Genomic DNA, 19,276 nt, shown 5'->3' with positions numbered 1-19,276 from the left:
CGGAGTTACGTAGAAGCATTGCGACTGTGCTGATATCCTGCTTCAAGACACAAGCTCATGGCCCATCACTGCACGACAGCAGGACGTTAGGTGCCTGGCATTAGTAACCCAGCACTGCACACAAAGCATCAGAAGACATTCAGGTGACAGTTCTGAACGGCTTCAAGTGGCCATTAGAAAAAAAAAAGGGGGGGGGGGGGGGGGGGGGCATTTATTCAAAGATACAGAAAAGAAAGTTCAAGATAAGCTGTACTTCTCCTAAAACACGGGGCTAACTTTTAAAGGCTTCAAAGGCTTCAAGCAGTTTCTGCCGCTGTTTTTTAAACACAGATGAGTACAACCCTACATTAAAATGCAAGAGGATATTCTAAAAACACAGAACTCGGTGACAGACTTGGGAACGCATTCACCAGAAGATTTTTCTCCTTAAATTGCTGTGTTGCCTTTTTTTTTAGAGCCGAGAGCTGGAGGTGCAGCACCTTAACACACGGACCTGCCGTCCGGGCCAAGTACAGAGCAGGGCAGGCCCGGAGCGGACACGGGCCTTCCACCGCCCCACAACGCCGCTTTGTTGTGCCGCAGGTGCACCCAGGGCCGCGTGAAGCCCCCAGACCCCCCAGCAAACTCCCCCGAGGAGCGAGCGGGGCTCAGCCCCTCACAGCGTCCGCAACCCCGGCCCAAGCGGCTCTGAGCCCCCGCCGCGGGCCCTGCGGAGAGGCGAGGCCGGACCGAGGGTTCGGGCGGGCGGTCCCGCTGCCATTCATTGCGTCCCCTACGCTCCGGGCAGCGGCCGGGCCCTGCCGCCAAGCCCCCCTCCCGGGCAGCGGGCCGGGCCGGGCCGGACAAACTTCCGGGCGAGAGGCGCGTACGGGGCAGGGACGGAGCGGGGCAGGGAGGGAGGAGAGCAGCGCCCGGCCGCAGCCCTCCGCCGTCCTCACGCGGCCCCGGCCCTCCGCGCGCGGGGTGGGAAGGGCTGGGGCCGGGCAGCGCCGCCGCCCCTCGGCTAGGCACGGCACTCACCACGCATTTCTTGCCGAGGAAGCTGAAGAGGCTCTCGTTCTCCTGCGGGGTGAGCAGCAGCGAGCCGACGTTGGTGACCCGCCGCGGCTGCGGGGGCTGCTGCGGGGCGCCGCTCATGGCCGGGCCGGCACGGCGCTGCCCTGCGACCGTTGGAGCCCGCGGCCCCCTACTCCTCCTCCTCCTCCGCGGCGGCCTCACTCACAGCAGCCGCATCGCGGAGCCTCCCTCTCGGGGTCAGGGAAGGAGGGAGGCGGAGGGGTAGGGGGGCCCGGAGAGCGGCCCGCGGAGGGGACGCCGGGCAGGAGGCAGCCCCGGCGCCGCAGCCGATGGCGCCCGCCCCTCCAAGCGGCACTAAACTTCCAACTTCGGCCCGGCTCCGGCGGCCGCACAATCCAACATGGCAGCGGGGGCGGGCGAGACCACAGCGCGCGGCAGCCAGAGGGGAGGCCGTGAGAGAGAGAGGGAGAGAGCGCGCCGCCGCTGCGACCATGCGCCGTGCGGGCCGCCGCCGCCTTCCGCTCCCGCCCCTCCTCGCCCCGCCAGCTGTCGGGGAGAGCCGCCCAGCCCTGCCCTCAATACCTGCCCGGCCGGCCCGGCGGCTGCGGCGGGGTGGGGAGTGCGACAGGAGGAAGAGGAAGGAGCCAGGAATGAGGAAGAGACACAGTGGGATGCGGTGCTCCTGAGGCCGCGGGGTCAGCCGGCCGGGCCCCTCGCTGGCTGCAAAGCTCTCAGCCCCGGGTCTGTAAAGCACGAGCGGGGCCACGGAGCATTCACTTGGGGGAGAAAGGAGGTCTCTGCTAGGAGCCCTCAGCAAACGCCGTTAACGTTAAGTGAAGTTGGACAGCACAGTGGAGACTCGGGGCAGCCCGGCTTCGTGTGGTGCGGCACCTCGGGAGCTGAGCTCCTGTCCAGTTTTGAGTCAAGCGTGGTTTAATTTGTAACTCAAAAACCTTTGTGACCTTTTGTCATTGGAAGGAGAATGTCTCTTTGTGGTTCACCATGCAAATTATCAATTGCATTACCACACGCTTACGTTGGGGGTTAATGATGCGTTCTTGCTGTGCAGAAGCAATTCCCTCTCTTTGCACAGTCACACAGGGGGGGGCGCGGAGGAATGGGTGTCAGCCATCGCACTGCCGTGCAGCTGGAGGTAAAACACTGCAAGCGGCAGTGGGAACTGTGAGCTCCCAGGGGAAGCTGCTGGGAAGAAACACTACTTACAGGCAGTGCCTGTTGGCAGCAGAGCTGGGAAGAAACACTACTTACAGGCAGTGCCTGCTGGCAGCAGAGCTCTCTCGCCCTGCTTCACCCCACGTGTCGGTATCCAGCACAGATGGAGGCTGAAGGCATTCAAAGCTCAAAGACACTGAGCTCAGCTGCTGTGTGCCCAGGCTGTCTTTGGCTGCGTGGAAGAAATGCTCACGCTTCGTGAGGACAAAAGTGAACACCAGTGGGATTCTGGGGTGCATTAAAAAGAGCGTGGCCAGCAGGTCGAGGGAGGTGATCCTCCCTCTCTGCCCTGGTGAGGCCACATCTGGAGTACTGTGTCCAGTTCTGGGCTCCTCAGCTCAAGAATGACAAGGAACTTCTAGAGAGAGAAGATGAGGAGGAGCCTGGAGCATCTCCCATATGAGGAAAGGCTGAAAGACCAGGAACTATTCAGCCCAGAGAAGAGAAGACTAAGAGGGGATCTCATCACTATTTGTAAATATCTGAAACGTGGGAGTCAAATGGATGGGGCTTTTTTTCAGTGTTGTGCAGAACCTGGACAAGGGGCAATAGGCACAAAGTGGAACACGGGAAGTACCATACAAATGTGAGGGAACTTGCTTTAGCAGAAGGTTGGACTCGATGATCCCCAGAGGTCCCTTCCTACAGCTACAATTCTGTGATATGTTGGTTTTACCTCCTCTGATAAATCAATTGTCCATCTGGAAGACAAAGCAACACCCCCATGCTGATATGCTTTGTATTAGAAGAACTGAAGAAGCACAGGAGGAAGGGAACTAGAGAAACACCAGGGGAAAACCTGTGAACACAAATCTTTGTATGAAGCTCTGCTGACTTCATATCTTCCAAAAGGTCAGGCAGAAACAGATGGCAGCCCCTTTTCCCATACTTAAAAGAGCATGTAACTATGTCCTAAAACAGAAGGAAGAATGAGTAGTGGAAAATCCCAATCTTTCAGCAAAAAAAAAAATGTATATGCATATACAGGACTCGGCATGAAGCTTTCACAGAAGTGGCATGGGTCTTTACTGTAAAGAAAGAACAAACAATAGGAATCCATACTTTCAAAGCATTTTTATCAGTTGTAGGTTCTTCAGTCTTCATTTCTTTACTATGTAAGTATGTGCATATTTTAGTAGAAGGGGAAATATTTTAGCTAAGGAATATTGGCAGCATTCCGTTTGTTGAAAATGTATGTAAAGAGATAAAACACATGGAAGCACTTTACAAAGCACTTTTTTTTTTCCCCTTGCATAACAATTATTTTATAGCCAGAGCCTGTTTCAGTGAAATGTAAGTACCTGTCTTGGTGGTTACAGTGTAAATAGCTAAAAATATAATGCACATTTCACCAGTACTGGTACTCTCCTCATATCTCTGCCCCGCTGCATTTGTTGCTCTTTTCCTCATTTCTGGTAACTTTTCCTATTTGTTCCTCACGGTGTAGATCCTTCCATTCAAACAGAGTCCTGATTTTAGTTGTGATGCTTTTTGCTTCATGCTGTTCTTCTGACACCAGCTGGCTTGTAGCTATTCTTAAGGGCCTTCAACTTTCAGGCTCTATTGTTTGGGTTTTGTTTGGTTTTTTAATGGGGTAGACAGGAAAGGGAAGAAAAAAGGACTATTTTCAGATCTTGTGTTTCATTAATTATGCAAAAGCTGTTTCTGTTTTTGTATCACAGCAAAGCAGTGAGTCCTGAGGTGAAATGGAAATATCACTATCTGGTGATGAGTACGAGGGACTCAAAGAGAAATAGATTTATGCCTTTAGTATTTACATTTGCAGTAATATCAGCAAAAAGCTGCTATTCCTGCATAAAATATCCAATTTCAAGCAAAATTCTATTGAGCAAAACCACCAACCAGAATTATCTGACTATATTTTGAAGAAATTGCAGTGCTCTTTCTGACCTCTTAGAGAAATTGCTGTCATTGTTTATCCTAAGCTTTCCTCTGAATTTTCTACTGTAGTACGAAGCTTCAAACTGCGTTGCCCACTCCTGATGCCTCTAAACATGTGGGAAGCAGCTACTAATTTGTATTTTTCTATTCCTCAATGATGCCAGTTCACAACAAGTACATTGGAAGTGACGTACTCATATCAATATAAATAAGTGGCGTGATTTTACAGGTTTGAAATATAGATGCATATTTAATAAACAGATTTGATGATCCTTGGCAGACTTATCTTTCACAGAAATTTTGTCTCTCTGAAGTTTGTCTTTAAATGTGGACTGTTACAACTCTCAGTATTTTTTTTTCAGGCTGAAAATTGCATTCCATAACTAGTCTAAAGTTATGTTGAGTTTCAGACCTTAAATATTAACCCGATTTCAGAAATAATGTTCTGCAATAGAAAATGATGCAAAAAAGGTAAGGAAGAGTTTCTATTTCTTTCCCTAGAGCCACGAATTGTTGTATATTTCAGAGTTTTTTTGAATTTCTGAACAGTCTGAATGCAATAAATTAGTTCTCCGGGGATTTATGTATGGTTTGTTTGTTTGTTTGTTTGTTTTAGCAGCACTGTGTTTCTCAAATCTTGATTTTTTTCCCTCAGGTCATACAGTGTGGTTCTCTTATTTTCTATAACATGAGGCAACAGTTGATTACACTGAATAGCAAGCAAGATTAAAGGGAAATGAAATTTAAAAATGAAAAATAAATCCTAACTAACTTCTGTCTTCAATCTCATCTTCAATGGCAAGTGAAACAGTATGGTACAGGCACAAACATCACTGCAGCAACCACATAAACATGGCTGGGGGAGATCACAATTGTGAATGTGTGATTAGTGTCACCACACTCGGAGTATGTTAACAGGGCGGCAGAAGAACAGACCAAAAGAGAAAAGGAAAGGCTCCCTTTCCCTCAGCACCCTTTCTGGCTGGGCCTGTAGAAAACCAGTCCACTTACTGCGAAACCACTTGTGGTAACCAAAAAAGGGAACTCTCATTGTGGTTGAAAATGGTTTTTGAACTGTGAAGGTACAAGTTCTCTTTTTCAGTAAGCCACATTATTTTTTTCTACATAGACCTCATTTAAGAGATTTGGGTTTAAATTATTACTGAATCAATGACAATTAACATATTAGCTATTTTACTCAGAAGAAGTTCCTTCACTTCTGTCTGTGTACTGAACCATGAAGCATTTGGGAATCCCAGCCTGCTCTGAAGGGAACTGGATCATCAAGTTACAGCTCATTTCAAGTCCAGTCGCTGTATTTCCTTTCACTGAGATTTTATGTCATTCGTTTCAGGTGGGTAACAGCCTGGAATAAAGAGGATCTGAAGTCTATCATGTCTTTTTTCTCTGTCTTGAATGTATATCCTATGATTTTCAGTCACAGGAGGACATGAAGCAGCCACAGATGTTGCAAAGTTGATGACTGAGTTTGAAAGTTGACAATTAAGTTTGATTTTAATTAGTAAAGCCTCTGCTAACTCCTTATAAGTATGGAACTGTTGTGTCAGTAGAAGAATCCTCCATTTGAGGGCCGGCCAGCAGAAGAGCATCCTTGCCGCTAGAGTGAGCAGACTGAAGCCTGAGAACCCATGCAGTAGGACAATATGTTCTTTCATTTCTTGCACAAATGCTGACGTGTGTGCCAGCTAGAACTTTTTCTTCACTTGTAGCGCCTGTTACTTGAATCTTTGTTTCTTGTGTCTTCTCTAGACCTCCTTTTCAGCTGTAAATTGTTTACTTGAGGATGAAGGAAATTAATTTGTGCTCTTCTGTTTTGCTCAGCAAAATATATCATTAATTTTGCTTTGGATGTAGAATTTTATTTTGAGTATCTTGGTGTCAGATACTGATGTGAAATAAGTTGAAATCATTTACAGGTCTTCCTGAGCTTATCTACAGTTCCTTAATGGCCTGAAAGACTGAAAAGTATTAGTGTCCTTTTCAAGGCTGTGTAGGAGAAGAACCAAAGTGGAAAATGAGGCATCCTCTCTTTCCTTTTAATACCTCTTTGTTATGCAAGTATATTGATCATTGTCTGCAGTAACAGTGGAACAGTTCTGTGGCTGCTCTGAAAATTAGAAGAAAATGTTTTCCCTTCCTCAGCCTAACTGTCATCATAGCTCATCTTCAGAACAGTACGCCACAGGGTTTGTTGAAACACTCTTTAGTCTTCTTGCTTGGCTTATACCTTAGAAGAGATAATTCCTAAGTTTTACACCCAACAATAAACATGAATGGAGTACTTCAGTTTATTTTGATTTATCTGCAGGTATTAAAAAGAACTTGCACACTTTCCTCTAAGTTTCCTGATAGCTTTTAAATTCAGTGTAATGAAATTTCTTTCCAGCTATTAACCAGCCACTGTACAGCTCAAGAACCTCAACAGTTAAAAATAATAATAATAATAAAAAAAAAAAAAAGGAAAATGCTTTCTTTCCTTACTGTTGTACAGTCATGCTGTACATTTCCTTAACAACAGAAATCTTGCTCTGGCTTTGAAATGTCAGCTTGTTTGCAGCGTGACTGACCTCCCACCCTGACCAGCTTGGCTGTGATCAGGAAGCCTCATCCTCACTGAGCTGAGGGTAGAGCAAGACAAGTACATTTGAAATCCATCCTTTTTACTGGCACTGGCAGTGCTAAATGTGTTCATATTTGCCCTCTGATAGCTAGCTCAAGATCAGTGGTCTACACCCAGTATGTCATTGAATAACTGTCAAATATGCAATGCAACTCAACAACAGTTGCAATTTGTATCCTGGTGGATGATTTATTTGCTTTTTGTAGCTTTTCATTTTTAATTCCTTTTTTTTTTCTTTTTCTTTTTTTCTTTAATTCTGTATCCTGCACTGAACAGCCCTAAGGAATAGGCATGAACTGTACCTTGGTTCCTGATAGTGTTCCTGATGGTGTTGTTCTGGGCCTTACAAAACCAGATCCTCACTGCAGCTCTAGGGTATGCCATGTTGTTCTTCTGCTGCCCTCCAGTAAGGTTGAAGAGCCAGATTCCATCAAGAATCAGCCTTCATCTAGCAGAAAGATCCAGACCTAGGGTTTTGCTGCTGCTTCAAGCTGTCTCTTATGTGTTAGAGCTTCTTTAATCATCTTGTCCGTGTGGTTTTGCTAGTTAATGCAAATGTTGAAAGGGGAAAAAAGAAAAGAAAAGAAAGAGCAGCAGTCTTCACATATTATCATTTTTGAAGGCTTGTTGCTCCACCTCATAAAGCAAAACTGAGAACATGCATATCTTGATCAGCCTGATTTTTTTGTTCAAGATTATTTATGTCAGCTCCAGGCCAACTACAGCCTCTGGTGTGGTGACCCAAATTGTTTTTAGAGGAAAAAGAGAACACACTTAACAAATAGAGAAGCTTAATAGTATATAAGCAAAATGAAATGGAAAGTATAGCAAACTGTCATGAGAAGATGGATGAAAACCATCAAACTTTTTCAAAACTATGTGCAATTGACTGCTGTTTACGTATATGGTGCATCAGCAAGACAACCTGCAGTCTGCCTTGTTTTCTACCACAGAAGTAAGAAGCCTAAAAATCTTTATGTTTGAATGCATCCTGGTAAGTAAAGCTAATCAAATTTCTGTTAGAACTAAGGAATATCTAGAATTTAGATAGGCAGGCAAGTTACTCTGATTGGTATTTTTTTGTCTGCCCTATTGTTACATTCAATTAAAGACTCTTTCCATGCTATATTAAGATGGTAGACATGGTATCAGCGCATTACATGAATATCTGCCACTTTATTCATGCTTGCCAACAAAGTCGTGCTCCTTGCAAAGAAGTAGAAGTTGCTAATTTGATGAGAACTACTCATTTTTTTTTAATTTTTTATTTTTTTTTTTCTCTTAGTGAGTATTAGCTAAAATATTGCTGTGTCTGTAGCGCAGTAGTGCCTGAAGCCCCGTCCTGGTCTGATGCCTTGGTGCCTCACAAATACCTATGAGAACCCAGAGGCTGTGTCAAGGGAGGAGGCATTAAACTTTGAGGGGGACATCTGCATCTTGCCTCTTAAAACCAGCGTGGATAAATGCCAGCGCTGTAGGCTACAAACTGAAGTAGAGACATTTATTTAAGTTCCTTTAATTGATTTTTTTTTCTATGCTTGTTTGCAACAAATGGGTTTTGGAAGATATGTATGTACCGCTTTTTTTTTGTTTGTTTGTTTTTTGTTTTTTGTTTTTTGTTTTTTTGCAGGCACTACAGCGCTTCAAGCCAACCATCAATTTTGTTCAAATATATCTATCTGTTTCAAACCTATAATTTTTCAGCTGATGAGGTATTTTTGTGGATTTTAAGAGGGCTGGAACTGCATGTGTTAGAAATTGTAACTTCGGACTTACTTTTCAGTGTTTGCTCATACTGCATAACATGCTGTGCTGACCTGCTCTGTCCAGTTCGATTTCTTGGCCTTGGATTTTCTTGTATCAATTTAAAAATGAAACCAAGTATCTTCATTTAAAACACTTTCACAATAATTGAGATAAGACCAAGAACCATTTGTGAGCTAGAAGCCACAGCACAGTTAATGAGACTTTCTGGGAAAATACTTGCTACTGCTGTAGCAGATCTTTCACAGAGGTCATGGCGTGGAGCCAGGGGAGGTTGGTAGACAACTAGGCAACCAGAAAAGAACAAGTGTGTCAGCATGTACAGCTGATTACTGTGAGAATAATTTTCCATAAGCATAGCCTGCACGGTGTTTGCTTCTGAGGGGTTTAATTTTGCTCTCAACTTGCTAGCAACTAAGTTCTTTTTAACTGTAGTAGAAAGTCATTTGTTCTAATTAGAAGGAATAAGTCAGTATCATTTTTAATAATCCCACATTGCAGTCGGCTTTTGTTTTGATTTCTGTTATCTACAGTGATCATTTCTAAAATGTCTCAAAGCTAGAAAATATGAGAAATCTTACCCTTAGAGTGAGAGGAGAAGGCAGCTTTTAGTCACTACGTTTTCCTGCTTGTTAATGCTAGCTGGATTCCAGTGTGTAATCATAAGAAATAAAAACACTTTCTTTTCTGGGTTCGTGGTTACAACCACAGCATAACTCAGTTGGGTCAGTTTTGTGGTGCTCTATCACCCAAAATGTCAAACCAAGTATTCCTGAATCACAGTGTCCAAAGCAGGTGTAAGTGTGTTTGACTGCTGCACTGTGTCTTTGCTTCCTTTTCTGGCTACATTTGCATGCAAGGTCAAGGGTGAAAGAGTGCACTGTGCAGATCTCTGTTGTATGGAGATGTCTTTCACACTAATTCCTTGTTCGCTGGTTGCCTAAGGTATGGTATAAGGTAGACTGACTGGAATAAATGCGTGAACTGTAAACCTCCAAAAGAAAAGACAAAATCAATTCATACTTACACCGAAAAATGATTTTGACAAAATAATGACATACTCAGTTTTTAATATTGTTCTTGAATATACAGAATGTTTGCCAAAGTCTCTATAGTCACATGTGTTTGATTTCAGAAGTGCTGCAATCCATAACCTGCAGCCTATTTAATTTTGCAACATGAGCTGTCTTTATCTATTATTTATTGTCTTCACATATGAGGAGAATCAAAACATCAGACAGAAAGAACACTTTGGCTTTGAGGATGAGTCATAGGAGCGAGATGAAATTCGGTAGGAAGAAGTGCTGTGCTTAAGTGTCTCAGCTGAGGAAAGTGAGCATGGTGCAGAGCTGCCAGCATGGAGACTTGGGTGGGCAAATGCAAGCCACGTGGACTTCAAGGGAAGAGCCTGCTACTAAAGCCAAGGAGGTGTTAGTACAGTTGTAAAGGCCCTAGTTTACCTGACTGGAAATAATGCATGTGATTCTGTCTGCCCATTTTCAAGAAGATGAATTTTGTAGCTGAGAACGTGCTCTATCAACTACTCTTATCATACTCTGTAGCTGTTGTAGCTTCCATGGGTATAAGTAGGAGGCATTACTTTTGGAGCGATCTACACATGTATCCATTCTATGGCTACATGTAATTATTAAATGATCCACACTGACTGCATCCTTGTTTATTAGATGAGAGACTTTATGAGAAATATCTCAGGGAAGAAATGCCTTCTTGAAAGAAAAGGGCTCAAAAGAAAATGGTTAGAAATTAATAATAAATACATTTAGACAGAAATGTACAGATTCCTAATTGTGAGGACAGTCTGTACCATTTCTCCAGCAGGGTTAAGTGGGGGCAAAAGAAAGAAACCACCTTTTACCTGGAGCTTGAGACATTTATCAAAGGGATTCTGTAGAGTTGCTTTTAGCACCGTAGGATGGGACTCAGTAATTCAGAAAATCTCTTTACATTTTCTGTTCTTATGAGTTTTGCAGGCGTCTAAGAAGTAACAATAAAAGCAGTCACTGGATGAATTCACAATCTGCCATTTTAAGTTGTATAAAAGTAATAAACGATTCAGCGTCTGTTAGAGAGCAGTGGACAGTAGCTACTAAACAAGTCTGCCCAATATTAATTTAAGTCTTTGTTTAGTCTGCTGTGGTGAAATTGCTCTGAATAGAAAATAGATGACAAAATACATCTAACAGGACTTGACAAAAGGTTTTTTCATTCTATTTAGCAATTTCCAATAGAAGACCATCTCTACCACATTTCATAAGAGGTAAGAAGACTGTTGCAGCCAGGGTGGAAAGCTGGTTAGCTTAAAAAAATTCATAACCTCTCTTTAGTGTTCTGCTCTCACTCTGCATCTGCAGGTCGCTGGTTAAATGAAGTCTTTCTCAGAGGAATTTTCCATTCTGAGTCATAAGCATTGGATTGACAACCTTTATAGAAATTTAAATATAATCCTATTAAACAATACACTCCTGTAAATGCTGAAGGGCAGGTTTCTTCCACTGGCTGTGGAGGCAGTAAGCTGCAGTATCTCAGAGGACAGCTTGTAGGGAATCCGTGTAGCTGCGCAAATGGAATAAGGCTGGGGATTGCCAGGCTGGGACTTCCAGCATCTCATCAGAAAGACAGGCTATCTAATGGTACAGAACCCACCAGCCAGCAGCAATTGTCTGCATGGTGCTTGCCCACAGGAGTAGAGCAACTGTTACATCAGTAAAAAACTGTGGTGTTTGGTTTTTTTCAATATCCCATTTGAGCAAGATACTTTTCTTGCAAGCTTCATTTGAAATAAGTGTATCAGTAAAAATGCAAATAACTATCACAGTACTGCCTGGTGTTTGTTTTAACCATACAAAAGTTAGAAAAACCATTTCCTCTAAATTAACTTTGTGGATTCATCAACATTTTCTATATCTCCTGTAGCTATAAATTTGGATTTATGCTGAGTTTACTCTCACGTAACTGCAGGATTTGGCCATATATACCCTTATAACCTCTGGCTAACTTAGAAGTGAAAAATGCAAATGTACTAAAAATGATTTAAAAATGCAGGCACCCGTCTTGTCACAGAAGAATAAGGTACATATATTGGAAATTGCTTTTTCCAATATTAGAAATAATAGTTTGGCAAATATGAAGGCCAGCCATCCAACTCAGCGTACACACAGAGGGGAAAATTAGGGAGATCACTGATGATGTTGTAATGATTCATAGGAGGAGTGCTGGAAAAATGGAGACGTGGAGGCGATGGACAGGGTGCTGGAACAGCAGAGAGCTGAGCACCAGCCATCTGGGGGCACTCAAGTCCTGATGCTCTGCTACACTCCTGGGCACTGCGTGGGCTGGGCTCGTGGTGAGCTCTTTGGACGCAAGCCCACCTTGGTGGTGGGCAACTCTCAGCGCAGCTCTCAAGGCATACAGCTATGAGATCATGAGGAACTGTTCCTGGTGTAACCCTTCTGCCCACAGCTGCCCATGCACAAGACACTGTTCAAGTCGATTTTTGTTTTTGCCCTTCCGCTATCACGACCTCTAGATTGCTTCAGATGTGGCACTATTGTTAGCTGCCTGGGGGAGGGCATCTCAAGGTGACTGTGAGCTGTACTTGTGGGCACAAAACCTGTACAGTTTGGAGTGGCACCTATCAGGAGAGAGGAGAGCAGGAAAAAAGAAATGATCTGGGGCTCTACCACCATTAGAAAATACCGCTATTGGAATTTTGTATTCTAAGTGCACACTTCCTAGTATCTGCAATCAGCAATAATTTTGTTCACAGTCTCCATTTCTACATGTGATTCCTTCTCTGTTAGTTTAGAGTGCTGGCTGCTTGCTGTGAGCTGTTGGCTGCTCTGACTTTCCCTTCTACCTCAAAGGCACAGTCACTAAGAAAAGCTCAAAGTTTGTGTTTTGCTGAACTTCCCCTGCACTGAGTGAAACTGCCTAGCTAAAATTATGCCAAAAGTTATGACAAGCAAACAAACAAAAAGCAGTAAATGTTCTACATGAGTGAATTGCATTTCAACACATGCTTCTGAGCAAGTAATGAGAGATTTAAAATATTTGGAAACAGAATCTGCCCTTAGCCAATGCAGACCTCAAAGTTAATCAGCCATGATAACCTCTACAGAGCACGAGCTAAGACTCCAACTGGACTTCTCATGGAGCTGTACTCTCTGGGTGTGCTATTGTTGCCTGAGAACAGATAGGGCTTCCAAGAGGCATGGCTTTTTCTTAGAAAGTTTTGAATAGCTTTGCTTTCTCACATGGATTTCTGAAGTTGCTGCTAGTCATACAAGATGAGTTGAATCTAAAACCACATGGAAAAATGTCCTGCTCTTAAAGTGCAGCTGGCATGCAATCTCCTCCCATGGTAAACATTTACAATACATCAAATAGATCTGTAGTGGGTGCAAGGTGAATTCAGTAGACCTATGATAATTCAAATGCATCGAGTACCTGACTGGTTCTCCAGTATGTAATCTTATCTGCAGTGTTATCTTCATATGATATTTTTACTAATGAGTAGTATGGGAACAGTTTTGCATGTCCAAACAGCTGTGTTATGGTTCAGTGCTCAACAATGCCTCTCATTTCAGTCTCACTCTGAATTTTCTTCAAATTTTAAAGTTGAAATGATTTTCCATTCTCTCTTGAAGTTGCCTGCAACCACAGGCTGCAGCTGGCACAAGAAGAGGTTCGGGGAGAGGTTCCAATTGCACCATGCTCACTGTTGGGCCTGGGGAGCCACAGGAGCAGCTTCTGCTCTCTATGTTGTTCTCAGCTCAGAAACACAGCAGGAGATGGAAAGCTGAATGGGGTGGCTAGCACCTGAATGAGACAGACTGAAGAACAGGCCAAAGGGTCAGCCAGATTCCTGCTTTGCCTAAGGCAGTATTTCTGTAATTATTTTGGCCTATTCAAATGTTTCCTACAAATGCAGAGCCAGGGAGCCTAAGGCAAAGTCCTATACTTGCCCAGACTGTTGTGTTGGAGAAGGGATTGCTTTTTCCTTGCACGCTGGACTTTTAACTTCTAGACAGTGCATTTTACCCAACTTATACTGTGATTCTCATTGATGTTCTCAGTTTATTGCATAAAATCTGGTGTCTTTCCACACTGAGTGAATAACTGGGTTGCTGTCAATTTGCACATTTATTATGACTTGCTTAATCTCATGAAACTCACAGGTAGCTAATTACTGCCTTGCTAAGTAACATTTTGAGGAACCATTTTCTAATATCTGGCCCTCACAACTTTTTATATATTTCAATTTTTGGTATATCTTTATATTTGTACAGCTCTTGATTAAATGCTGTCGTTATTTTACAACATGCATCCATTCAGTGCCTTGTAATAACCCATCTGAAGAGAAGTTAATGGGAAGAAGACCTTTAAGAAAACATACCCCACCTAAATTCCCTGCAGATATTTCTTGAGTCAACATTTCTGAAATGGAGACCTTATCTCCGTGAGGGTGAAGCACAACATAAAGCCCAGATGAATAACACCCCTAGCAGTATAACCTGTATGAATAACATCCATAGCAGTTTAACCTTCAAGAATTGGGAAGATCCAAGAGCTGTGTCCAGGAACATGCGGGTGCCAGCTGTGTCCAGCCAGGCTCCTGTCTTCATCAAGGAAGAGAGGCAGAACCTCTCCGTGACAACAGGATGAGGGACAGAGAGTGGTCTTAGGCCCTTGAGTCCTATGGCAGAGTCAGAAGGAAGAGATGAGTCCCACAGGCACTGAGAAATTCACCCTTCTGCTCAGTGAAGAGGAAACAGCCTCTGAGCTTTCCTCACAAGGGAAAACACCAATTCTTTGTACAACTGTCTGATCTTGGAAGGAGAAAGCTCTCATGCTAGGTTTTGCTATCCAGCCTAGCTTCTATTCTGAGACTTTAATTTTGGAAAATAGTTGCAATTAACAACAAATGTCTGAGGGTTAACTACTATTTCAGTGATTAAATAGAGCAGTTATTGTTTCTTTGCACACAGTTAACGTCACTTTGTACATACAGGCAAGAAATGAAAAAGTCTCTGAATGAAAACCAACTGGCGCTATAATATACAGTTGCTCTCACAGGTTCACCACAAAGGATCATGCCAACCTCTGGATGCAGCATGTACAGCCCTATATTAAGCTATTTCAATCACTCTTTATTCACTTTCAATCTTTAGAACTCTTTCTTGAAATCCATATTTAAGATATTTTTTATTAAGTCATTTGGAGTACTAAATTAAGTATCATCCACAGGTCTCAAAAAATCCTGATAATTAGACACAAGGGCTGGGACTCATTTGGCTGTGTGCAAATCGCTCCAGGAGCAATCTGTGTCTACTCTGATCACATTGTGTTCTCTTTATAACCAGAGAAATAAGTGCTTCAAGGGTATGAGTCAGCTGATCTATTTCAGATATCTGGTATTTTATGAACTGCACCCTAAAAGCAACTATTTCTCCTCAGTCACTGCAAAAAGAGCCTTAGTGGCCAGTTTAGACATCTCTGCTGGTGGTACTGTAGAGAAATAACTCCATTGAGATAAGTGACTGTGATAACGGGCATGCCTTTAAGTAAGTGAGCCCAAGCAACACAGTTACTCTTAGCCCTACAGTTATCTGCATACTAAATCCAGACAGGCAGCCTACAGTACTCTATCATGAACAACCTTCTTAGTCTTCCCTTTTTATACCTTCTCAGGAAGTTTCTAACAAGTCTGATCAGTCCTTTAAAAGTGGAAGAAATCAAGGTATTGAAAAGAAAAGGGAAGGATAGGGAAAGGATAAGGAAGGGAAGGGAAGGGAAAAGGAAAGGGGAAAGGGGAGGGAAAAGGAAAAGGAAGGGAAGGGGAGGGAAGAGTAAAATGAGAACCCAAAATGGCTGGAGCTGCTTCCACATTGGTCTTGTCCTGCCTGGGGCCAGGGCAGGGGACTCAGGTCTGACTTAGAATTTCCATCTGTGAGCTCTGCTTGCTGCTTTCCATGTGGATACAACACAAGGGCCAACATGCTATGTTTGGTCCTGGCCACCATTCCAATCCACAGAAGACCACATAGCATGCCAGATCTTGATATTCTCAGAAGGCACTGCACTCCATTGTTAAGCCAACTGAAGTGCTCTATGTATATGGACTTGAATAATTTTGAGTTACTTTTGGGAGCAAGACATTGCCACAGCAAACATAGCCATTATTTCCTTGACAGCTGTACTTCATTTTTTTGTTTGTTTGTTTGTTTTTTAATAAAGGATTTCATAAATTATATTTCTGGAAAGTTTGGGGCCAATCTTAACATGGATTTTCAGAAGTCATTCATAGATATTACCTGATGTCTCAGAAATCTGTGCAGCATGGTAAGTTATCAAAATATTGTCCACTTGTTGCATAAATGAGCAGGGCTGTGCTCGACAGTCACGTATCCAAAATGGTTATTTTCTGGACTCAAAAGGCTTCTCTACAGAGTTATGGGAACAAAAAAAGAAAAATACATTAGAGAAAAGTGAAAAAGCCCGTTACGTTTACCAGAGAAAAACATTTTCATTTCCACCCACAAGATGGTGCCACTTGCTCAATTTAAAGCACAATTTTCCCTTGAAAACGACATTAAAAAATTACATTTAAAAAATTAATCCCCACGAAAAGCATGATGGAGTGCAATAGTCCTACCAGTGCCTTTAAAATGGGATTTCACTGGTATTTCGATGACATGTGGTCCTTATGCTGGCCCTCTGCACAAGTTATATCCTGTTCGGGGATGTGTTTGCCAATCTGAGTGACAGAAATAACCTTGTAGAGCATATTGTCCCTGCTAGTTCTTCAGAGCCATGCAGCTCACTCTGAGTGGGTTTTTATTTCTTTCTGTGCATCGTAAAAATAAACATTTACCAAATTCAAAAGCATTATATCTAAGGAAATATACCAAAGATGGGCAATCTGTGCTGATCTAACTGAGAGTGCAGTGTGAAAAGAATGGGGTTGCCAATGTGTGACTGAGAGCACATCTGAAAATGTTCATTGCTGGGGATGATTAATTGGGTGGAAAGCTACCAGCTTTCCTTTAGGTTGCTGTCTCATTTGTCAAGTTGGCAATTCTGAAAGAAAAAAAAACCAAAAATAAACCACTTTTTTTCTTTTAAACTAAATGCATAAGAAGAGTAAAAAAGTAGAATACTCACAATCAGAAGATCTTTTGGGATGACAACTGCTGCTTAATCTTATTATCACCTGATGAAAGTTGAAAACCTAAAAGATTGAAGAACCAATGTATGGTTTTATACAAAAATTCATCTGTAAAAATATCTTCAAATCAAATACCGAAAGGATAGGGGACAGTAAAGGAGACGTTCTCCTGGCAGCTCTGTGTCTCCTCACTCAGCTCCCCTTTGGGTGTCCTCCCAGTCCCTCTGGTCAGCCCCCCACCCACATTGCAGTAGCTCCCACCCAGCTCTGCTCATTTAGGAACTGCTTTCTCTACAGGGCATCCAGAGAAGTGCAGGGGAATAAAACAATGTAGAAGGCCCCCCTGCATTTATCTGAGGTTTAAACACCCCTAAAATTGTGTCTAATGATGAGAATACATTGGACAGACTAGACTATGTGCATCACTCCTATGACAATGCACGATGGGAATGTCCTTCAGTAAGCATAGAGGACAGTTTTTGTGTTTTATGATGGCAATCCTTAGCCATATTTAAACCAAGAGGAAGAAAAGTCAGCCTTTTATTCAAATGACTTGCTGAAAGGTAAAACACATCTACAGGAGCTTCTACATCTCTCTTACTGTCTCAAGAGTATTATTTGAGAGTACAGTCCAAAGCTGCTTCCATTCACATGGTTAGGACAGCATTGTGAATGACTAAAGTGGTTTCAGTCATTTTATTGCCCAATTAATTCTACTTAACTGTAGAAACCTCAATGTAAGCAGCTGACGACAAAACATGTACATGCCTCCAAGCCATGGAGCCAGTCATTGTCTCAGGGTAATTCCCCCTCTCAACCTCCTGGTGTCTTCTGGCCCTGGTGACACTGTCATCCATATGATAACCTCTAATTCCAGATAAAACAGCTGAAACATGTTACCATCCTGGGTGTCATAGCTTACTTCACATTACATAAGTATGAGAATTTGTGTGACTCATGGAGTTATGACAGCTCCATACCTGTTTTTTCAGGTTAGCTGCAGGCCAAACGATGTCACCCAGCCCAAGTCGCACAGTGTGTTTCTCAGATGCCTGAGTCATCCAGTTTCGTATGAGAGCTGCCCGTGTGCATGTGCTGCCTGTGGCTGAAGAAGAAAAATTAATTTAGACATCAGACACAAACTCTTGTGGAAAATGATTCCTTGATTGGCACAAAAATCTGGATTTGAAGTTGTGCTGCAAGGCCCTTGGTTTTTATTGGCTGTATAAGAAGGAAAGTTATATTTCATTCTTATTAAGTGCCAAAAGAAAGGAAGAATAGGGAGAACGGAAACAAAATCTTCAAAATGAAGGGTAATATTTTCAAAGAAGATAATATGATTTGAGTTATGTTTATTAGCAACCCCAATGCATCACAATTCTAAATTGTCCCCCCTTCATTCAATCATATACATTTTAGAGGAAAAAATGCTCTCATTTTGTAGTCGTTAAAGTCATAATAATTCTTCTGTGAAAAAAAGGTGCTGATTTCAGTGACTTTTGTGTTTCAAAGTTAAAACTGAATCACATTTCCTTGTAAAGAAAAACAAAGCACTTTGGTAGGAAGGGGAAGGAGGAAGGAATAGCAAAAGCAGGAAAATATAGCTTCTGTATCTGGGTAGCTTTTGGAGCACATGATCCTGGCTGTGCTCTTCAGGCCAGGAAAAACATTTGCCTTTTTGCTCTTATTTTCCTCTCTACAATTCATGGAAAACTTTTTTTTAGAACTAGATGTGACCATGTGGGACCGGTTTTCATCTTGCTGAGTTGAACCAAGTGTAGCAGGGTGAAGGCAGTCTGCCTTGCTAAGATGGGTTCTTACACAGACAGAAGACAGGAATGATTGAGAAAAAGTAGTGTGGAGGGGAAAGAAGGTGTAGAGGAAGTTTGTGCATTAGAAGGATGGTTATTAGGGGTGGCTTGTGTCAGACGTGTGAGATGGCTGTCCCACCACCACTGATGGCAGCTCGCAGGGCTGCTGAGCATGACATGTCCTGCAGCACAGCACATTAAGGGATTGTGAGCTCCAAACAGTGCTGGTCTGCTCTGTTTCAGTGTTTGCTCTGTGTTTTAGAGTTTGCTGTGAGCTTCAGTGCGACATCATGAAGCTGTGCAGTGATGATGACTTCTGGGTTTGAAAGTGGCTCTGTTCTGCTGGTTATGTCAACAACTTCTGGATTGAGATTCGAAACTTTGTGAATCTGAGTGTTGATGAGGAAGAGGGATGAAAATTTTCAGGAAAACAAGACAAAATGGAACAAAACAAAAAGAAACCTCTTGGTTTTATCAGTAGCTTACTGATACCCTCCTCTCTTACCCAAGGTCTGTTTTACAGCACTAACTTTAGATATCGAGTGTAACATGTGATGGAGGTTTTGTGAGCAGCAGGTTTCTGACTGTGAGTTCTACGTATGGCAAGATAGCTTTTAGATAAGCAAAGATTTATCTCTCACAAAAAGTGTTCTCTCAAGTGTTGCCTAATTCTCATTTAGCATCCAGAAAATGAATTTTTATTGTGGAAGTGAAAAATCT

At 42.8% G+C, this 19,276-nt stretch overlaps 1 protein-coding gene across 2 annotated transcripts in view; it reads right to left on the bottom strand.

Annotated features, from left to right (window-relative positions):
• The window catches only part of WASL (Wiskott-Aldrich syndrome like), a 49,958-nt gene extending 48,508 nt beyond the window's left edge, over positions 1-1,450 (bottom strand). For both annotated transcript variants that reach the window (XM_025147539.3, NM_001199500.3), the window contains exon 1: positions 1,021-1,450. In XM_025147539.3, coding sequence (XP_025003307.1) covers positions 1,021-1,137 — 117 coding nt within the window. In that variant the 5' untranslated portion in view covers positions 1,138-1,450. The remainder of the gene's footprint in view (positions 1-1,020) is intronic.
• Positions 1,451-19,276: the final 17,826 nt, after the last annotated feature.

The sequence above is a fragment of the Gallus gallus genome, chromosome 1 (genome assembly GCF_016699485.2).
Source record: "Gallus gallus isolate bGalGal1 chromosome 1, bGalGal1.mat.broiler.GRCg7b, whole genome shotgun sequence".
Taxonomy (NCBI): domain Eukaryota; kingdom Metazoa; phylum Chordata; class Aves; order Galliformes; family Phasianidae; genus Gallus; species Gallus gallus.
Note: the sequence above shows the minus strand (reverse complement) of the source record. Positions and strands in the feature narration are given on the sequence as shown.